General features: G+C 38.5%; 1 protein-coding gene across 1 annotated transcript in view; it reads left to right on the forward strand.

The window, feature by feature from the left end:
- The first annotated feature begins 11,580 nt into the window (after positions 1 to 11,580).
- Positions 11,581 to 19,435, forward strand: part of ST8SIA1 (ST8 alpha-N-acetyl-neuraminide alpha-2,8-sialyltransferase 1) — a 133,660-nt gene continuing 125,805 nt past the window's right edge. The window contains exon 1 of the mRNA XM_043966643.1: positions 11,581 to 12,884. Within this exon, the coding sequence (XP_043822578.1) occupies positions 12,634 to 12,884 (251 nt within the window). The 5' untranslated portion in view covers positions 11,581 to 12,633. The remainder of the gene's footprint in view (positions 12,885 to 19,435) is intronic.

Genomic DNA, 19,435 nt, shown 5'->3' on the forward strand with positions numbered 1-19,435 from the left:
TTATAAGAAAAAAAATCAGAGCAATGATGAAAAACCTCAAAATAGAAAAAAAACAACAGCATCAAAAACAAAAGAAATAGTATGGTTCATTCAGCATCTATACTCTGCAGTTCTTTTTTTTTTTTCTTGGATTTGGAGATCCTCTTCCATCACAAGTTCCCTGAAACTCTTCTGTGCCATTGCATTGGTGAGAAGAATATAGTCCATCACAGTAGATCAACACTCAATGTTGATGATACTGTGTACAATGTTCTTCTGGTTCTGCTCATCTCACTCATTATCAGCTCACGCAAGACCCTCCAGGTTTTTCTGAACTCCTCCTGCTCATCATTTCATACAGCACAATAGTATTCCATTGTATTCATATACCACAACTTGTCCAGCCATTCCCCAATTGATGGGCACTCCCTCAACTTCCAATTCCTTGCCACCACGTAAAGAGCTTGCTTATTCTTTTTTCTTGACTGTTTTAACCTGGTTATTTAATTCTTCTACTCCATTCCCCCCTGCTCTTCTTAGTTAGATTCCCTTTAGATTCTTCCTTGTTCTTCTCTTTTTCAACTACTCTTATTAATTAATTTTTTTAATTCCATTTTTTTGCACCCCTCTCCAGGGAGGAATTCTCTCTATCAATTTTTCACCTCATCTTTCTCTCTACTCTAGACCCTCATTCTCTGTTTCCTGACTCTTATAATTATCTAGTCTCTTTCTATTTTCTGCATTCCTCAAAGAATGAAAACTTTCAAGACATCCATTCTGAGTTTTTGTCATTGCCTTTTAGAGCTTGCACCTTATATTCTCCTTTTTTTAATTGTGCCTCACTTCTAGAATAATGCCAGTTTTTGGGGGGTGGGGCAATGAGGGTTAAGTGACTTGGGCAAGTTAAGTGACCTGGGCAGGGTCACACAGCTAGTAAGTGTTGAGTATCTGAGGCCGGATTTGAACCCAGGTCTTCCTGAATCCAGGACTGGTGCTTTATCCACTGCACCACCTAGATGCCCCCATGGAATAATGCCAATTTTTGAAGCTGAAAATAAAGTCATTGTTCTATGGTAGGATTCCTCCCTCCCACATCCCTGATTATGGAATACACTACTGATCTATATCCCCCACCACATTACCTTCTTTTCTCCATTGGCCTCAAAATCTCCTCCTTGGCTCCATGCCCTTCTACTTTCCCAGATACCAGTAGTCTCTGGGAGTTCCTATTCCCCTTCCTGATGTAGAACAAGTGGTCTTTTCATGTACCCAATCCCATAGAACACATCCAGTGCAAGGTCTCCATCTCCCTTCACAGAACATTTTTCTTTGCCCATAGGAGCATCCATCAGTAGAGTTCACCCCTAAGCAAAGCCTCCCTCCTTTCCCATAGTTTTTTAATTTTTTCCTCTTTTTCCTCACCCAATCCCCTATAGGTTCTTCTCCTTCTGAGATCACAGGATTCACCTTTCTCTCATGGTTAGCACTTGTTTTGAACAGATTATATCACAAACTCTCCTATCTCCCTCTGCTCTCTTAATCTCTTTCATTTACCCTCCCATTTTGTAATGGAGTCCCATAAAAAACAAAACAAAACAAAACAAATCAATTCACTTGTAGTCAGGATATTGCCAGGTTTTATCCACAATGTCCCCGACCAGCCTCTTCACTGTTAATTACACCTGGCTTCTGCCTTCACCTTTTTGAAAACATTCAGAAAGAAGTCTCTTACTGGTTTCTCTGCTGTTACTCTGTTGCTGTTTTGATCCTTGACTTTTCCATTTGATAATGCCTCCTTCATTTCTGTTGTCTGGGATGTTTGAGAAATAAATATTCTCTTCATATCAGGTTTGATTTTAAATAATGTTTGAAATGTCTCTTTATTATTGAACATCTACTTGTTTTTCATTTATGGTTAAGCTCAAATTTGCAGGTCAGGTAATCCTGGATTGCATCTTGAGCTCCAATACTTTTCAGACCACATTATCCCATTCCCTCCTACATTTTCTGGTCACTGCAGAATAGTTTTATGTTATTAAAATTTCCTTTGTATTTCAACATGTTTCTTCTTTTTTTGTTGTTTTTGTTTTTGGTGAGGCAATCAGGGTTAAGTGACTTGCCCCAGGTCACAAAGTGTTTGAGGCCAGATTTGAATTCAGGTCCTTCTGATTCCAGGACTGGTGCTCTATCCACTGTGCCACCTAGCTGCCCCCAAGATGTTTCTTCTGATTGCTTACAGAACTTGTTTCTGAATTGGCTAGTTAGTTAAATTTAGGCACTATGTGTCAGCATTTGTGTCCTTGTTTATTTTTTTTTTCCAACGTGGTCTATGAATTCTTTCAATTGGTATTTCCTTTCTACATTCAGAAGTTCTTGCCAATTTTCTTCAATTTTTTGTCATGCATTTAAGGTTATTTTGGTTGTCATTTTCTTCAGGGAGACCTGTGATCTTTCTGTTTTCACCACACATCCTTTTTTCAAGATCAGTATGTTTTGCTCATATAATGAGCACATTTTCTTTTTAATGTTATTTTGCTTCTCTATTTGCATTCCCCAGTCTATTGTCTCTTTTGTTTCTTTGGTTAAACTTCCCAATGCATATTCCAGTTTTTCCATTTGCTCATTATATTTACTATGCAGGCCACAAATTCTGCTTTAATAATTCTCATTTATTTTTAAATCACTCAGGGACAAGATATTGTAGTTCCATATTCTCCTCTAGTTCCACAGTGTTCTCTGTCTCATTAAGTGTTGGATCACTTTTTTTTGTGTTGCAGTATTCATAGATGCCTCAACTAATTTACTATATCTAGAAATGATATTTCTTTCTGCTATTAAGTTTTCCCTATTGATTTATATGCTTATTTTCAATGTCTCTGATATCTTGGTAATTTCAAATTTCCCTCCTTACATTCAACTATTGTTCACTGTTTGACTCCCTCCCCTCTGATAGCGGTTTCCTTGGGGACTGGATCTCGATGCATCAAATTCATGTTCTACCCATTTAACTCTGTTCTCATTCTTCTGTGGATATCTTTTTTTGAAAAATATATTTTATTTTACCTCAATTACATGTTCTGCAGAGATCTTTCATAGCACAGACCACTCCTCCACCATGTAGAACTATGTAGCCCTTGTAGGAAACTTCTGTCCCTGGAATGCTGTTGCAGTGCTGGCTATCAGTTGGGACCTAGGCAAACTTCTATAGTTTAAAGCTGGTACCTCCATAGGACTGGGCAGAAGGTGAGGGCCCTGGGGTGTGGAGTTAGGTTTTGTTGGGAGAGCATATGTGGCATCCTTGGTTTGAATCTTTAAGTCATTTAAATACAACTTGATTGCTGATAGCATGGCAGGTCAGGGAAGGGGTGCTGAGTGATCTCAGTGTAGAAGTCATTACATGTTTTGTTTTGTATTTTACATTTTTGGGGGGTCCAGGTATCCTAAATCATGGAAACAACTGAAATTGCTTTATTTTTTGGTACATTTTTTTGGTATGATGAGGTTTGTGAATACAGGCAGATGACAGAAAATATCTAGTACATTATTTTATTCATGTGACCCAGAAGTCTGACAACAAGGGCTATTAAAAAAGTCAAAAGACTTAAAACTTAGAAGAAAATGGAAGATATCTCATAGTGAAAACAACTGACCTGAAAAAAGGCTTGGGAAGAGCTAATTTAAGGATCATTGGATGATCTGAAAGCTATGACCATCCTCCCCCCCAAATGATCCTAGACTTCATATATCAAAAAACCATAAAAGAAAACTGTACAGATCTCTTAGAACCAGAAGGCAAAATGAAAATATAAGGAATACACTAGGCATTTCCTTAAAGAAATCCCTAATTGAAAACTTCCAGAAAAGTAAAAATCCTGGATCAAAGAAAAAATTCTTCAAAATGCCAGAAAGAAATAATTCAGATTCCAAGGGTCACACAAGATTTAGCAGCCAATACTATAAAGGAGTAGCAAACCCTATATTTAAAACCCTGAGCTTGCCACTCTGAGATCCTGTCCCCAAATATTAAGGCAAAAGAAATAAACTTACAACCAATAATAACTTACCTAGTCAAGTTTCTATAATCCTACAGTGGGAAAAATGGACCTATAATGAAGAAAAGGACTTCTAAACCCTCCTAATAAAAGCAAAACAAAACAAAACAAAAAAACCAGAAAAAACCAATAACACTACAGAGCTTTGTAGAAACTTTAAAATTCAAACAGGAATAAAGAGAAACATAAAAAGGTAAACATGGATGAGGAATCATAAGGAATTAAACAAAATTAAATCATTTGCATGCTAATATGGGGAGATGATAGATACATTTCACCAGAACTCTATTAATATCAGGGGTCATGCAGGTTTTGTTATGTTTTGGTGATACTGAAAGGAGAATAAAAATAGAAGAGAGGAAAAAAGGAATACACTAGAGGGGGAAATGGGAGAGGAAGAGTCCAGAAAATTCTCACATATATGGTATATGAAAGTCAAAGAGGATACAAACAAGGAGAAAGGGGTTGGATACGGGAATGGATGACACATGATCCTCATTCCTATCTGAACAAGTGAAAGGAGGACAGAATATATACAAATGGTTGGGTGCAAAAATACATTTCAATCAAGAGGGAAATAGGAGGGGAAAGGGAGAATAATAGAAAAATTAGATTAAAGGGGGATTTAGACTTAAGCAAAACAATCTCTAACTAAGGAGGGTAGGTTTCAAAAAGGGATCTAAAGGAAAAGAATGAGAACCCATTATTGGGCACTGGGTGAGGGAAAGAAAAGAACAACCAGGAGCAGAGCCAGATTACACTGAACCTCTAGCACTGGTGCTGATCATACACCTCTCTCATCAACATCTCTTTCTTTATAAAGACAGGGTAGAAACAAACAGAAAGAAAAAAAATAAGAGAATTGGATAGGAAGAAAAATCCAATTAATAATTATTTATTGAATTGAATTTGAATGGGATGGATGCACCTGCAAAATAGAAGAGGATAACAGAAAGGATTACAAAGTAGAATCAACAATATGTTGTTTACAAGAGATATTCATTAAACAGAAAGATGCACACAGAGTTAAAATAAGGGGCTAGACCAAAATTTATCATACTTTAGCTGAAATAAAAAAGCCAAAGCTAGCAATCATAATCTCAAACAAAACAACAGCAAAAATAGACCTAGTTACAAGAGAGACAAGGACACTATATTTATGGAAGGCACCATGGACTTTGAATTAAAACCAATACTAAACGCACATATGTCTAGTGGCATAGCATCTAAGTTCTTAAAGAAATGTTAAATGAGAAATAGTAAATGAATAATAGTGGGATACCTCAATTTATCTCTCTCAGACCAAGAAAAATCTAACCAAAAATAAACAAAAAGGAAGTAAATTACTTGAATAGAATTTTAGAAAAGTTAGATAAGATAGACTTCTAGAGATATTGAATGTAAATAGAAAGGAAGATACCTATTTATTGGTGTACATGGTAACCTTACAAAATTGGCTATGTATTAGGGCACTGAAAACCTCGAAAATAAGTATGGAAAAGCAAAAATATTAAACATTTTTTATGGATCATGATTCAATATAAATTATATTCAATAAAGGGTCACTGAATAAATAATTAAAAATTAATTGGAAACTAAGTAACTTAATCCTAAAGAATGGGTGGATTAAAGAATAAATCAAAGAAAAAATTATAATCTCCTTAAAATAATGACAATGAGATAATATACCAATAATTTTGGGATGCAGTAAAAATTTATATCTCTGAACACTTTCATCAACAAATTGGAGAAAACAGCAGATTAGTGAGTTGGGTATGCAAATAAAAAATCCTTTTAAAAAATAACATATTAAAATGTTCAATTAAACAACAAAAAAGAAATCCCCCATAAAGAAGAGATTATGAAAGTTGAAAGCAAAAAACCAAACCAAAACAAAAACCTTCATTAGATTAACAAATGAAATGAAGAAGAGTTTTTAAAAAGTAATAACACTGATAAGCCATTAGCTAACTTGATTTTATTTTATTTTTATTTATTTTACTTATAGTTTTCGGTTCCAATCTCTATCCCTCCTTCCCTCCCTCACCTCCCCCCTCCTTGAGGTGGCAAACAATCTGATATGGGTTATACATGTATAATCATGCAAAACATCCCCACATTTGTCACTTTTTACAAGCAAATTAAATTTAAAAAATGTAAGAATGTGAAAAAATAATACTTTAGTCTGTTCCATCAATATCAGTTCTTTCTTTGGAGGTGGATTGTATGTTTCATCAATAGTCCTTTGGGATTGCCTTGGATCATTGTATTGCTGAGAATAGTCAAGACATTCACAGTTCTTCATCAAACAATATTGCTGTTGGGGCAGCTAGGTGGTGCAGTGGATAAAGCACCAGCCCTGGATTCAGGAGTACCTGAGTTCAAATATGGCCTCAGACACTTGACACTTACTAGCTGTGTGACCCTGGGCAAGTCACTTAACCCTCATTGCCCTGCAAAAACAAAACAAAACAAAACAAAAAAACACAATATTGCTGTCTCTGTGTACAGTGTTCTTTTAGTTCTCTAAATTCTCCCAGCTCTCTCTAGCTTGAGGTTTAGTTAAGGTTTTTTAAAGTGTTTTTGAAGGCAATGGGGAAGAATCAATAGATTGGGAGAAGTTGAAGATTTGAAGGGGGAATGATTGAGGCTGTAATCTGATATAATGAGTGAGATGATGGGGATAAAGTGCATGTTAAGAAGGATTGGCCTTGGCAAGAAGAAGGGTATTGTCAGGTGCTGAGGGAAAAGAAGAAAGTAGGAGATGATTACAAGGGGTTTCGAAGTGAAAAGAAGAAGAAAAGAGGTAGTTCACATCAAATGGCTTCAGTTCTCTCAGTAAAGTAAGAGGCAAGCTCCTCAACTGAGAGAGAGGGGGAAGCAGTTGTAGGAAGCTTGCGTAGAATGAATTAATGAAATAGTATTCATTAAGCATTTACCATGTGCCAAGAAGTATGCTAAGCACTGTGGTTGCAAAAACAAAAGCAGACAGTTGCTGCTCTCAGTGAGCTTATATATTAACAGGGGCAGGTAGGGAGACAACTGTCATAGGGAAATGGTGGCTAACAAGGGGCACTTTGGTCTAAAAAGTTACTGGGAAGGTTAGGGGTGTCACTGGAGAGTAGATTGACAAATACCATCCAAGAACAATGGTAGAGTTAATTTGATCATGATTTGTGGTTCCAAAATGAAGTGGGAAATAGGAAATAGTTGGCTACAAGGCTGTGGAAGAGGTGGTGGGATGGGATGGAGCAAAATGAGGCATCATTGGGGCTTTCCTGAAGTAGTGGTCCTGGTGAGTCAGCAACCAAACAAGACAGCATGGCTTCTAGACAGAAGTTTCACAAGGGTCCATTTTTGGGTAGTGGTATTAAGGGGAGACATAAAGTAGAGTAGTTTATATAGGGAGGGAGCTAGGGAATCAGTTAGGAAGGAATAAAAGGATTGTCTTGTGGAAATGAGAGCTCAGTTGAAGTTAAGTAACATGAAATAATAATAATGTATCTAGTATTGTTACATGACTTCCTCTAACTCCATTCAGTAGCACGTGTGGAAGAGCAGAGGAAATAGATGGGACAAATCTAACTCTAAGGTTTAACAAGGAAAGTAGGAAGTGTAGGAAGTGTGCAAAATGCTGACAAGAGTGAGAAACACACCTCCTCTGAAAAGGGACTTCATATGTTAGAATCACCACGATCCAACCTGGCATCAATTATAGAGGTCTTTTCAGATCATGTAGAAGTGGGGGACAGAGGCATAAATAGTTAAAACTTTACCTTAGGGTAAATTAGATTGGGCCAGAGGGCAGAGGAGGGGGCTCGATGGTACAGTGGACAGCAGTGGGATTAGAGTCAGGAAGACCTGGGTTAAAATCCAGCCTTAGACACTAGCTCTTTGGGCAAGTTACTTAACCTTTGTTTGCCTAAGTTTCCTCAACTCTAAAATGAGGATAACAAAATGGGAATAATAAGAGTACCTGCCTCACTAGGCTGTGAGAATCAAAGGACATAATATTTGTAAATCTTTTAGTAGTGTCTGGCACATAGTAGGCACTATAAAAGTGTTTATTCCCTTCCCCAGACCAAAGGGAAGAAGGGAAGCACAGAGTCATACAGTTGACAGTTCTGCTAGAGGAGAAGCTGCACTGGGAGATCAGTAGTCCTATAGAGAGCCATGTGGGCTTGGCTGTAGCCTTTCCTTCCAGGGGAATTTATGAGGTATAGAAACAATGGGTTGCTGTGGGGAAGAAACATTGAAACATGTTCTTCTAGGGATGAAGTAAACTACTCTGTTCTTTCCTCGTTTCAGTCATATCTGACTCTTTGTGATCCCATTTGAGGTTTTGTTGGCAAAGAGACTGAAGTGGTTGCTATTTCCTTCTCCAAATGATTTTACAACTGGGGAACTGAGGCAAACAGGGTTAAATGACTTGATCAGGGTCACACAGCTAATAAGTATCTGAGGTTAGATTTGAATTAAGGTCTTCCTGACTCCAAGTCTGGCTCTCTGTCCATTCCACCATGTAGCTGTTCAATACTGCCCTACCTCTTACAATGTTTGCAACTTGGAACAAACTTATTTATATTATTCTAATTAGAGAACTGGTTAGGGTCATGTTCTTTACTCTTGGTTCACCAAGAATCATAGTAACCTTAGAACAAAGGGACCCTGGACTATTACTGTGTTTGTATCACATATAGTGAAATCCTTTGTCTTCTACCATAGCAGGGAACTATGGAAATACACCCCTCTGCACTAGAGACAACTATTCAACAGAAAGGGTCTTTCTCGAGGAAAAAAAGGCTAACACTACTAGCTGTTGGGAATTGTGGGAAATGCAGGCAGAGCCATGTAAAATTGCAAAGAGTAAGTACTTTTTGGGAGCCCTTTATAATTCACTGTAAGCAAATGACCTATAGTGGGAATAAGGATAAGGAGAAGGGAATAAACATTTATGAAACACCTACTATATACTAGGAATCATGCTAAATACTTTATAAACTATTATCTTACTTAATCCTTACAACTCTGCAAGCAGGTACTATTATATTGGGGAATATATCTGCTCATTGGCAGGTATCAATATTTTTATTTTCTAAGATTTTAAAAAATGATTTTGCTCTAAAAGAAAAAACCAAAACAAAAAAATCTCACTTTTCCTGTTCTGAGTCTGTGGACTGTATGCTTGCAAAAGGAGCTGATGTCAAGTAGCAAAGTTCCTAAATTTTTTCTTGGAGAGGCAAGGAGCCAGAGAGGTCAGAAAATCCTGAAAATGTATTTAGTTTTTTATGTCACTTGTTTGTTCTGAAACAAGGGTAAGTAATGTAACACCTGCTGGAATAGCTTTTCTCATAGAAGCTCTAGATACTATTAGAGAATTTTAACTGTCAATCTGGAGAGAATATTATTTATGATGGCTTGAGAGAAAACATAAAAAGGACTAAGCCATCATATTTCCCAATAGAACTAAGAGAGTTTATGGTAGATATGTATTTAAAGAACTGAAGAGAAATCAGTTGTGGTGATGGTTAAAAGACTGGCTGTGATCTTTTCTCATAGCTAATACATTGTAAAGGATTACTTATGCTTACGATTTATTGTTTGTTATATTGCTAATAAGTAATAATGATGCCAGTAGCCTTGATTTTTTTTTAAGTCTAGAAGATTAGGGAGTATGACAGAGATGGTGTAGTGAATGGAGAATTGAACTTGGAGTCAGGAAGACCTGGGTTCAGATCCCACTTGGGATACTTAATAGTTGTGTGATGCTGGATACGTCACTCTGGGTAAGTTACCTCTCTGGACCTCAGTTTCTTTATCTGTAAAATGAGGAGATTGCTCTCAATGGCATCTAACGGCCCTTATAGATCTAACTCTATGATCCTGTGAAATGCATATGGTGAAAAGGGTTTCTGCCATTTATTAAATAAATGACATTTAATAAACTGAAGTGGAGGCTCAGAGTGACAATTAGATATTTGCAATTTCAGTAATTAACACAGAATTATGGGAACATACTCCTCTATTTCCTTAGAACCCATAGGGCATGGGAATGAAGAATAAAAATGAACTTGTAGCAGTTATACTGCAAGGACAACTGTAACTCCCTTCTCCCCTTAACCCTTCCCCCCAAAAAAACCCCCCATCCCCAACCAAAACCAAATGCTGTTATAATAACTTAAGTACCTACCATCTGCAAAGCACTTTAGGAAGAAGATGGAGGAATAAAGATGAAAATGGCACAGTTTCTGCCTTCAAGGGATTTACTCCATTAAGGAGACGGGATATGCTTACAAATAGCCTTTTCTTTTAGTCCAGACTTACAAAGAAACTCCCCATGTAGAAACTCCTTCCATTGGTGCAGATTGGTGACTTGTACTTCAATTTGTAGTCAGAATTACCTCACAGGACTAAGACATTCAGCGACTCCACCCTGATTGGTCTCCAGAAAGAGAAGGCATTTTAACCTGGCAGGATAGCGGTCCAGGAATAGGAACAGTGTCCAATCTGATCGTCTGTCAAAGGAATGAAGGCAAAGAGCTGATACACAGGTAGGTCTTATTGGATTCCTAGAGCAATCAGGCATCACAGTCCAGATACAGCAGGAGTAAGTGTTAACAATATGCAAATTAACCTATCTTAAGGTGGTTATTAATATACTGGGCACAAGAATACATTTTGTACTTCTAATAATATGATATTCAAATACATAATATATACAAAATAGACTAGCCAAAATAATTTCCCTTATGAATATTTTGAAAATATCACTTTAAGTATTACACAGCATTCTGCTTAAGATAATCTATAGACAGATCCTGACCAGGAAAATCATGCAGGAGTCACTTTTAAACTTTCAGAAGGGACTCCCCATTACATTTCTTTTGCTTAGTTTCCACAGTATACTTCATGGAAATGAAAAAACAAAAGGTCACTGCCAGGTGCTCCTAAAAGCACCACCCCTGAAAGCATAATAGTTTTGTATTTTAGGGTCTTAGGCTATGATAAGGTCAATAGGTTGAAACCTTTGATAGTGATATTGAGGATCATATTCTCAAGGAAAACAGAACAAACAAAAAGTAACGTGTTTTTTAAAAAGCCTTGCAGGCAATTGAGAGCTTATCTGTGATGCTCCAGGTTCTGCCAGCATGGATTCCAGCTGTATTCACTTTTGGATGCCGGCGGTGTCTTTCCCTGCAGTGCTTAGAGGAGGAAAATCTGTGTACATGAATCATCTGTGTGTGTGTGCGCGCGCGCGCGCGCGCGCGCGAGTATACTCCGGCGCTAGCTTGTCTGGGGAAGCCTCCAGTAAATGACTGGTTAGGAGATGGGGAAGGTGGGGGTATAAATCTCAGTTATTCTTCCAGTCCCCTTTTGCTGAGGAGTAACCAGTCAATTAGTGAAAAAAGAGAGGTACCGTGGGAGGGTGTCAGAGCTCAGGAACTCCAGCTGCGTGTCTAAGAGTCACGGAAAGGGGGTGTGTGTGTGTGTGTGTGTGTGTGTGTGTATGTGGTGGGGTAGAGGGAGGGAAGGGGTGCCGAATCTGTCTAGTCCTTTGACGCACTCAGTGTTTTGGTGTTTATTTTTATTGTTTGTATCTATCCTTGGGAGAGCACGAACAGAAGATAGATGTGCTGTATCCAGTCTAGCTGATCTGATACGCTGATCAAAGGGTCAAAGGGAAATTTTGCTAGTGGAGGGGTAAGGGAGGGTGGAGAAGACGACCTTGATTTCCACCAATCACGGTGCATTTGTCTGAGATGTTTGCACAGGGTGCCTGTGCTTCTCCGCTCAATTAATTGAAGAGAGACTTCTTTTATTTTCTTGAAGAGGTGGAAACCAATGGTGGGATAGCTAGCGGTCCTGGGTCGACCTAGAAATTTACAAGGACTGGCTGCAGTGTTAGTTCTCTTTCTTTCTTTGCTTGGAAGCCTCAGCAACAACAGCAGCAGCAGCGGCGGCCGCAGCCACAGGAAGAACCGAGAGGAGACGAAAGACGAAAGGCAAAGGAGCTTTTTTTTTTTTTTATTTGGCAGGGGGAAAGAGGCGGGGGAGAACCCAAGGAAGCAAGTAACTGAGGAAAAGAACCTTTTGCCTGTACCAAAACCGAGAACGATCGTAATGCAGCACAGTCAACTGGGAAGACCCGCGGTCCCTGGATCTCCTGACTTCTGGAGAGAGACGGGAGCCCCTTTCTTCTCCAGGGGAAGCTACAATGGCCATAGCTGATGGCTTGCTCTTCTGCCGCTTTCGCTAAAGGGAGGGAAATAATTTATTTGAAAGTTGCAAAATAAAAAGCCTTTGTACCACCATTGGAACAGCAGCGGCAGAAGACGCGATTTTGTGGTGTGTGTCCGTGAAAGAAGGAGGAGGGGAGAGGGAGAGCGGGAGAGAGAGCGAGAGAGCAAGAGAGAGAGAGAGCGAGAGAGCGAGCGAGAAAGAGAGAGAGAGAGAGAGAGAGAGAGAGAGAGAGAGAGAGAGAGAGAGAGAGAGAGAGAGAGAGAGAGAGAGAGAGAGAGAGAGGAGTTGTATTGCATGGGAACGCTTTGAATTTCGGATTTCAGTTCAAGCTCTGCGCTGCAGCTCAGACCACTGCAACACCATGATTGCGCTAAGCATAAGCGACAGCAGCCGGGCCCGGAGACAGACTTGGAGAGGGACTATGGCAGTATTGGCGTGTAAATGTCCCCGGACCCGGCTGCCAATGGGAGCTAGTGCCTTGGGCGTCTTTGTTCTCTGCTGGCTCTACGTCTTCCCAGTGTATCGGCTGCCCAACGAGAAGGAGATTGTGAACGGGGTACTGCAGCAGGGCAAGGCATGGAGGAGAAACCAGACTGCAGCTAGAGACTTCAGGTACTCAGGTTCCTTTCTCTTCTCTTTCTCTCTGGGAAACAGAGGAAGGCAGGAGCCTACTACAGCCTTTCAAGAAGGCTCTGCCTACACTGTACATCCCTTCTTGGGAAATCGCCCTCTTCAATCTTCCTTATACTTCTGTGTACCCCCTCCCTCTCGTACTACACAACCACAACCCTTTCCCTAAGACTTTGTGACCTTGGCCCCCATCCACTCCCCACCCCATACCAGTAGAGATCTTCAAGGACACTTATTGTATGTAAAGAATCGCTCAATTTTTTGTCAGGGGTTTGTCATCCTCATCATCTTCATCTGCATCATTATTTAAAGATTTGTTCCTAAAGTCAAGTTCAAAGAGGCTGTCATTGCCTCTCCTTTTGCTGGTAGGGTGGGGAGGCCTGAGTAACTTGCCCCGTAAACTTGTTATGGAAAAGGAGTTCTTGACTCTTGAATGTTGTATGTTACCCTATGAGTATCAGAAGGATAGAATGTTTCTCCAGAGGTCAGCCATCAGGTAAAACCTTTGGCAGAAACAGAGACAGATGAAAATGGTGATGGAAATGGTCATTGAGAGGGCTTGGGCAATAGAATCCTTCCTCAAAGCAGCCAGACAGCCAGACCCTCTAGAGAGATGATTTCTTGTGGTCAGGCTTTATCCCTCCAAGCATTTTATTAGATCTTGAAACCGAATCTTTCCTTAAAGAAAATAAAAGAATACTTCGTTTTGGTAAGGATCTCACTTTTCAGAAAGGTAGATGGGAAATTCAAGGGTGAGTAGCAATTTAAGTTTGTTTCCCTCAACACTTCAGTGATTTCCCTTTAAATTGATTAAGAGACACAGAGAGTTCAATAAATGAGAACCTGTGCAATGTTGTGCATGTGCCATTTAGGTTGGTGGTAGGCAGGTGTGGGCCATAGAGTTGGGGTAAAACACAGATCAAGTGTGACCACTTCACCTTCTCCAAGGGCTCAGGAAGAGATTAAGGCTGTGGTCAGTGCTATACTCTTATTGTAGTAGCTTCAGGGGGTTGAAGGAGATACATTTCAAATGAACCTCGATAATATCTCTTTGCAAGTGTCACTTTGCAAGTGTCACTTTAAAAATCTTTCACTTTATACGTTTAGGAACATTTACATTTTTTCCCCTAGCCTTACTCTGGTCTACATCCTCCTCTATGGTTCTTGGTCTCTAAGAATGAAGCTCAGAAACATAGCAGACTATTTGTCAGGGCAAGCCAGCATAAATCTTTTATAAAATGCAAGGGATATTTTTTAAGGGGGAAAGAGTAATGAAATCATGTTTAAAAGGAATATTACTCCTTCCCAAACCTATTTAAGAATTTGTAGGATCTTCATTGTTATAATAGTTACAATAAAAAACCCCATAACCTGCAAATTCATAAATGCCATTTCCCCAGTGGCAGATTCTTTATCTTTGGTTTCAAGTGATGTAAAGAGTTGATTAATATTTTTCTATTTTATTTGAATGAAAAAAAGCCCTTATTTAGTTCAGAAGGAGAAACAGAAAATATCTTTTTTAGATTGTCAACAGTTAGTCAACAAGCATTATTAAGTACTTACTATCTGGCAGGTACTGGGCTATTCACTGAGTATGTACACAAAGGCAAAAACTGTCTCTGCCCTCTAGGAGATCTCACAGTCTAATGGGGAAGACAAATATGGAAATATTTGTACATAGATTTATTTCTGTATGTACAAGATATATATGTATAAGACATACATGAAAGATGAAAGGTAATCTCAGAAGGATGACACTGGGGGATAGAGAAGCAACTGGGGGACAGGGAACAGACTCCTATAGGAAGTGAGATTTGAGCTGATTCTTGAAGGAAGACTGGGAAACAAGGAGGTAGAAGTGAGGAGGGAGAGCATTCCAGGCATGGGAAACAGCCTGGGCAAAGGTATGGAAATGAGAGAGAGAGTTGGAGGAGCATCGATCGGGTCCAGGGCTGGATGTATAAATCATAGAGTACATAGAGGGGAGTAAAGTATAAGAAGATTGAAAAGGTAAGAACGGGCTGGGTCATGAAGAGGTTTAAATACTCCAAAGAGAACTTTATATTTGATCCAGGAGGTAAATAGAAACCAGTGAAGTTTAGGGAGATAATAAAGTACTTTGGTAAAACATGGGTTGGTCTTTTTAGAGAAACATTTGTCCTTCTGTGTCCTTAGACTGTTGGTTATGTTTGTCTGTGGGTAGAGAGTTACTTATTAAAATTGATTTTGTAGTAACTGCTTGCAGAAAGACTCATTTCAGAGAGTAAGTATCTGTAAAAATATAATGTGTAATTCCATTTATATGGTACAGTTGAAGTGAAAATAGCTGATCAACAATGACTTGGCTAGATTATATGTGAATTGGCAACCATATATTAACCAAGTTTGGAGAAGTTTGTAAGGGAGATCTAAAAGTAGTGACATTATTTAAAATGTCATTAATTAAAAAACATACTTACTGAGTTAACAGAGGTTTTTAAAAAGCTCACGGTTTAACAACCAAAACTTGTTTACTTATTTAATCCATTGCTTTTAATATTGGACTTGATTATTATAAAGTTCGAGCAAATTTTATTTCCTAAATGGAAGACAGACCAAGTGTAATAGAGCTGGGAGTGTGTGTGTGTGTGTGTGTGTGTGTGTGTGCGCGCGCGCGCGCGCGCGCGCGCGTATGCATGCATGTAGAATACCAGGGAGGAGTACTTATATCATTGAACATTGACTTGTATTTAAATTGAGAATTTTATATTCTTCATTCTTATGCATATATATATATACACACAATTCTTATCATATTGACATACACAATGGAAGAAAAAAGATATATTGTATATTTATACTTTTTTCAGGTAGTTGATATCCATGTGATAAAGATATGTCCCTAAAAATGGAAATGCTACATAATTATCTTGGAACATAATAGAGGTATTTTTTGCTTTAGGTATTTAGTAATAACATCATTGGTTAATTTCTAAGATTGTCCTTCCCACTGTCAAGACATAGGTGGTTTGTGTTCATCTTATGATTGTAGGCCACTAGTCAATATTCCCAAACTAGATTGGCCACTTTACTCATTTAATTTGCTCTCCTATTTTTGGGAGGGAATTCTTTGCCTGTGGTAACCTACTTTATGACTTCTGCGTCAATGTTTCAGTATTTTGAGGATAAGTGATTTCATTGGTATGGTACTTTAACTTGCAGATCATAACTCTTCTAACCAATACTAGACCATATTTTCTGCTTATAACTTGGGAGAAGCTTGATCACCAGAGAGTAGCTACTGGGTTTTTTACTCCTCCTCATTGCAGCCTTATAAAAATTGAGAAAACTAAGACAAAACAAATAGGAAAAGCAGTGTTTAGGGAAATTGATGTTGAATGAATTATAAAGAACAAAGGGAGTGTGTAAAGGAAAGCTGGTTATCATGTGGTTTTCTACTCCAGTGCTCCAGTGAATCTGTTCTCATCAATGTGGATATTCATTCCAATGATATAGATCACAACCAATCTGTATTTACTCACACCATGCTACTCACCTCCATGTCTTTGCTTCACCAAAGGAGATTCTTCTAAAATTCTGGAGGCTTTCCTTGCATTTTTCTTACCATGGTCAGTTTGAAAATACCAGTGAAACACACTGGTTCTCTGTTCCTCTCACCATTGGCCCATTAGCTCCTCCTCCTCACTTAACTTCCCTATTTCTGTCAAGGGCATTACCATCCTCCAAGTCACCTAAATTCACAACATAAGAGCCATCCTTTCCTTCTTACTTTTACTTCTGTTCCCTTCATATCCAATCTATCCCCAAACCCCTTTTAATTCCAATTCTACAACATCTCATCATTTCCCCTTCTTTCCTTTCATACTACAACCACTCTAATTTAGGCACTTTATGACACATACTATCTCCCAACTTTGTGACCTTGAAAAGATTGACTTCCATTCCTGGTATGTAATTCCTCTTTAGCTCTGCTTCTTGGAATTCCTATACCATCAGGCTTAAGTATTAACATCCCAGAAGAAGCCTTGACTGATTCCCTTTCCAAAATTATTTTCTATTTATTTGATATATATTTTGTATTTATTTATTTGTATATGTTTCTTTTCCCCGGGAGAATGTAACCTCTTTGATAGCAGTGATTTTGATTTTTTTTTTAATCTCAATACCTAGTACAGTGCTGGCACAGAGTAATGCCTTAGTAAATTTTTGAATTGAAATGAATATGACATCTTTGAACCCACTTTTTTTATGCATTCTTCTGCATCTATAATGTGTTAAAATCTGACCATTTTGTGCCTTACCATTGCTCTTTGGGTGATCCTCAGCATTAGTTCTTTGGAGAATGTAGGGTTCCTTGAGTGACCATGCAACATCAACAAAAAGAATATTGGCCTTTGTTTCACACACACACACACACACACACACACACACACACACAAGCATGGGGTCATTGAAATAACTTTGCAGGTTTCCAAGGGTAATCTAGACCACTCTTCTCCTTCAGTTCAGGTCTGACTCATTATGTTCTATATATACACATACATGAATGAGTATTGTAGGTGCTCTATCTAACTACATGTCTTAGTAAAAACAAAAAGGCATTCTTCATTCACTTGCTTTTTCTAAGCATGTATAGTTAAGCCAAACCTTATTTAGTGATTATGGAGCTCATTTAGGAGGCTCTTCAATATTCCTGGGTTTTCAACATCTATTAATATATATTCAACATATAACAATATCCATATAACTATATATAACTCTCTCTCTTTCCCCTCTCTCTCTCTCTCTCTCTCTCTCTCTCTCTCTCTCTATATATATATATATATATATATATATATATATATATATATATATATATATGTCACAAACAACAGTTTCTGGAGGACCTGGCTATATATAAGGCATCTTTCTTCCTAGATCACCTCCTTGACAGTGGCAAACACCTTTCATGAGTGTGTCTTCCTACTTTACATCTTACTTGATAGAAATAATCAGAGGGTTGTTAAAGAAGGTTATTACTAATTTCTGAGCCAAGACAAACTGCCTGGATCCAGCTGTTGTAGGGCTGACTGAATATTTTGGGGTTTGGGCCATTCTGGCATACTTTCTGGAGTACTTATGTAAGCATATTTAATGCCAAGAGGAGGGCTTTATATTACAAGATCACCTAGTACATGTATCCAAGAGTAACCTCACACTTATTCCCTCAATCTATCCTTTTGACCTGAGATTAGCATCCATTGTTAATCTTGAGTTAACATTGCTTAATTAAATGGCACAAGGTAGTATGGGTGCATATATACCTATTGCTCTGGTTCCTAAAGAACTATCTGCTATCTCACCTTGAATTTCTCCATCAAACTAAATTTACTGTTTAGCTTGTATTTCAATTTGGATAGCCACTTGCCAGATTTGATGATGCAAGTGCAGCTCAGAGCAAGATAAATAATATTCTTATGTAGAAGAAACCATTATATAGGAGACTGTTGTTGTTGGTCCTTTGTTCTTGAAGAGGACCATGACATTAAGGTGAAGTCATGACTTGCACTGAATTGGTTTTAAGTAAGGGAGGGCTGTGCGAGGTCACCAACCTCACTCTCTCCTCCAAAGCCATCTGTATCCAGTGGCTAGACATATTTTTAGGATGACTGGAGAGGACTTTGGATGTTTAAGGCAATTGGAGTTAAGTATCTGAGGTTCTATTTGAACTCAGATCCTCTCAACTTCAGGGCTAGTGCTCTAATCACTGTGCCACCTAGCTGCCCTATAGGAGACTATACTAGATTAAGGATAAGTGTGATTATGGTGCCCAATCCATTCAAGATGTCCCACCAATGGGACACAGATTGTGTTTTTCCTAGACTATGATCCACAGCAAGGTTGCCATAGCTATGAGATTATAGCGAACCCAGAAATTCAGACTTCAGGCACTTTTTGGAAAACTCTACTACAAAGAGGCTAAAGTCCCTTTATTTCAAGTTGATTCTCTCATACCAGCTAGTAAGCTTCCTTTTTTACCATCACCTCTTCTGTCTCTTTATGGCCAAGTTTTCCTTTGGATACAACCCCCTTTCTCTTCCAGCCCTTATACTGGAATGAACTGTCTTCCTATTCAGCATTCTTCACAGGGCTTGCCATAATATTATTTGTGCCAAATTATGATGCTGATCCCACAGGAAGCCTTCACTGACCTAACTAAGTAGGAGATTGGCAGTCTGCATCTATTGCTTTTCTCATCACCACCACCACTTGCAAAAACAAACTGGAACATGGAGAAATTAGAGCAAAACATCATTCCAGAATGGTCATATTTCAACTCACCATTCTTTCAGTGTTGCTAAAGGAGCAGAAAGAGGTCACATAGGACTGCATGCTAGTTTATATTTTTAAAAATTTTGTAAGGCCAAAAAATTCATCCCCACATTTCTGGCCAATCAAACAATAAACATTTATTAAGTGACTACTGTGTGCCAGACATAATGTACTAATAATGTACATAATGTACTAAGCTGTATGGATATAAAATGGGGCAA

This window comes from Dromiciops gliroides, chromosome 5 (assembly GCF_019393635.1).
Source record: "Dromiciops gliroides isolate mDroGli1 chromosome 5, mDroGli1.pri, whole genome shotgun sequence".
NCBI lineage: Eukaryota > Metazoa > Chordata > Mammalia > Microbiotheria > Microbiotheriidae > Dromiciops > Dromiciops gliroides.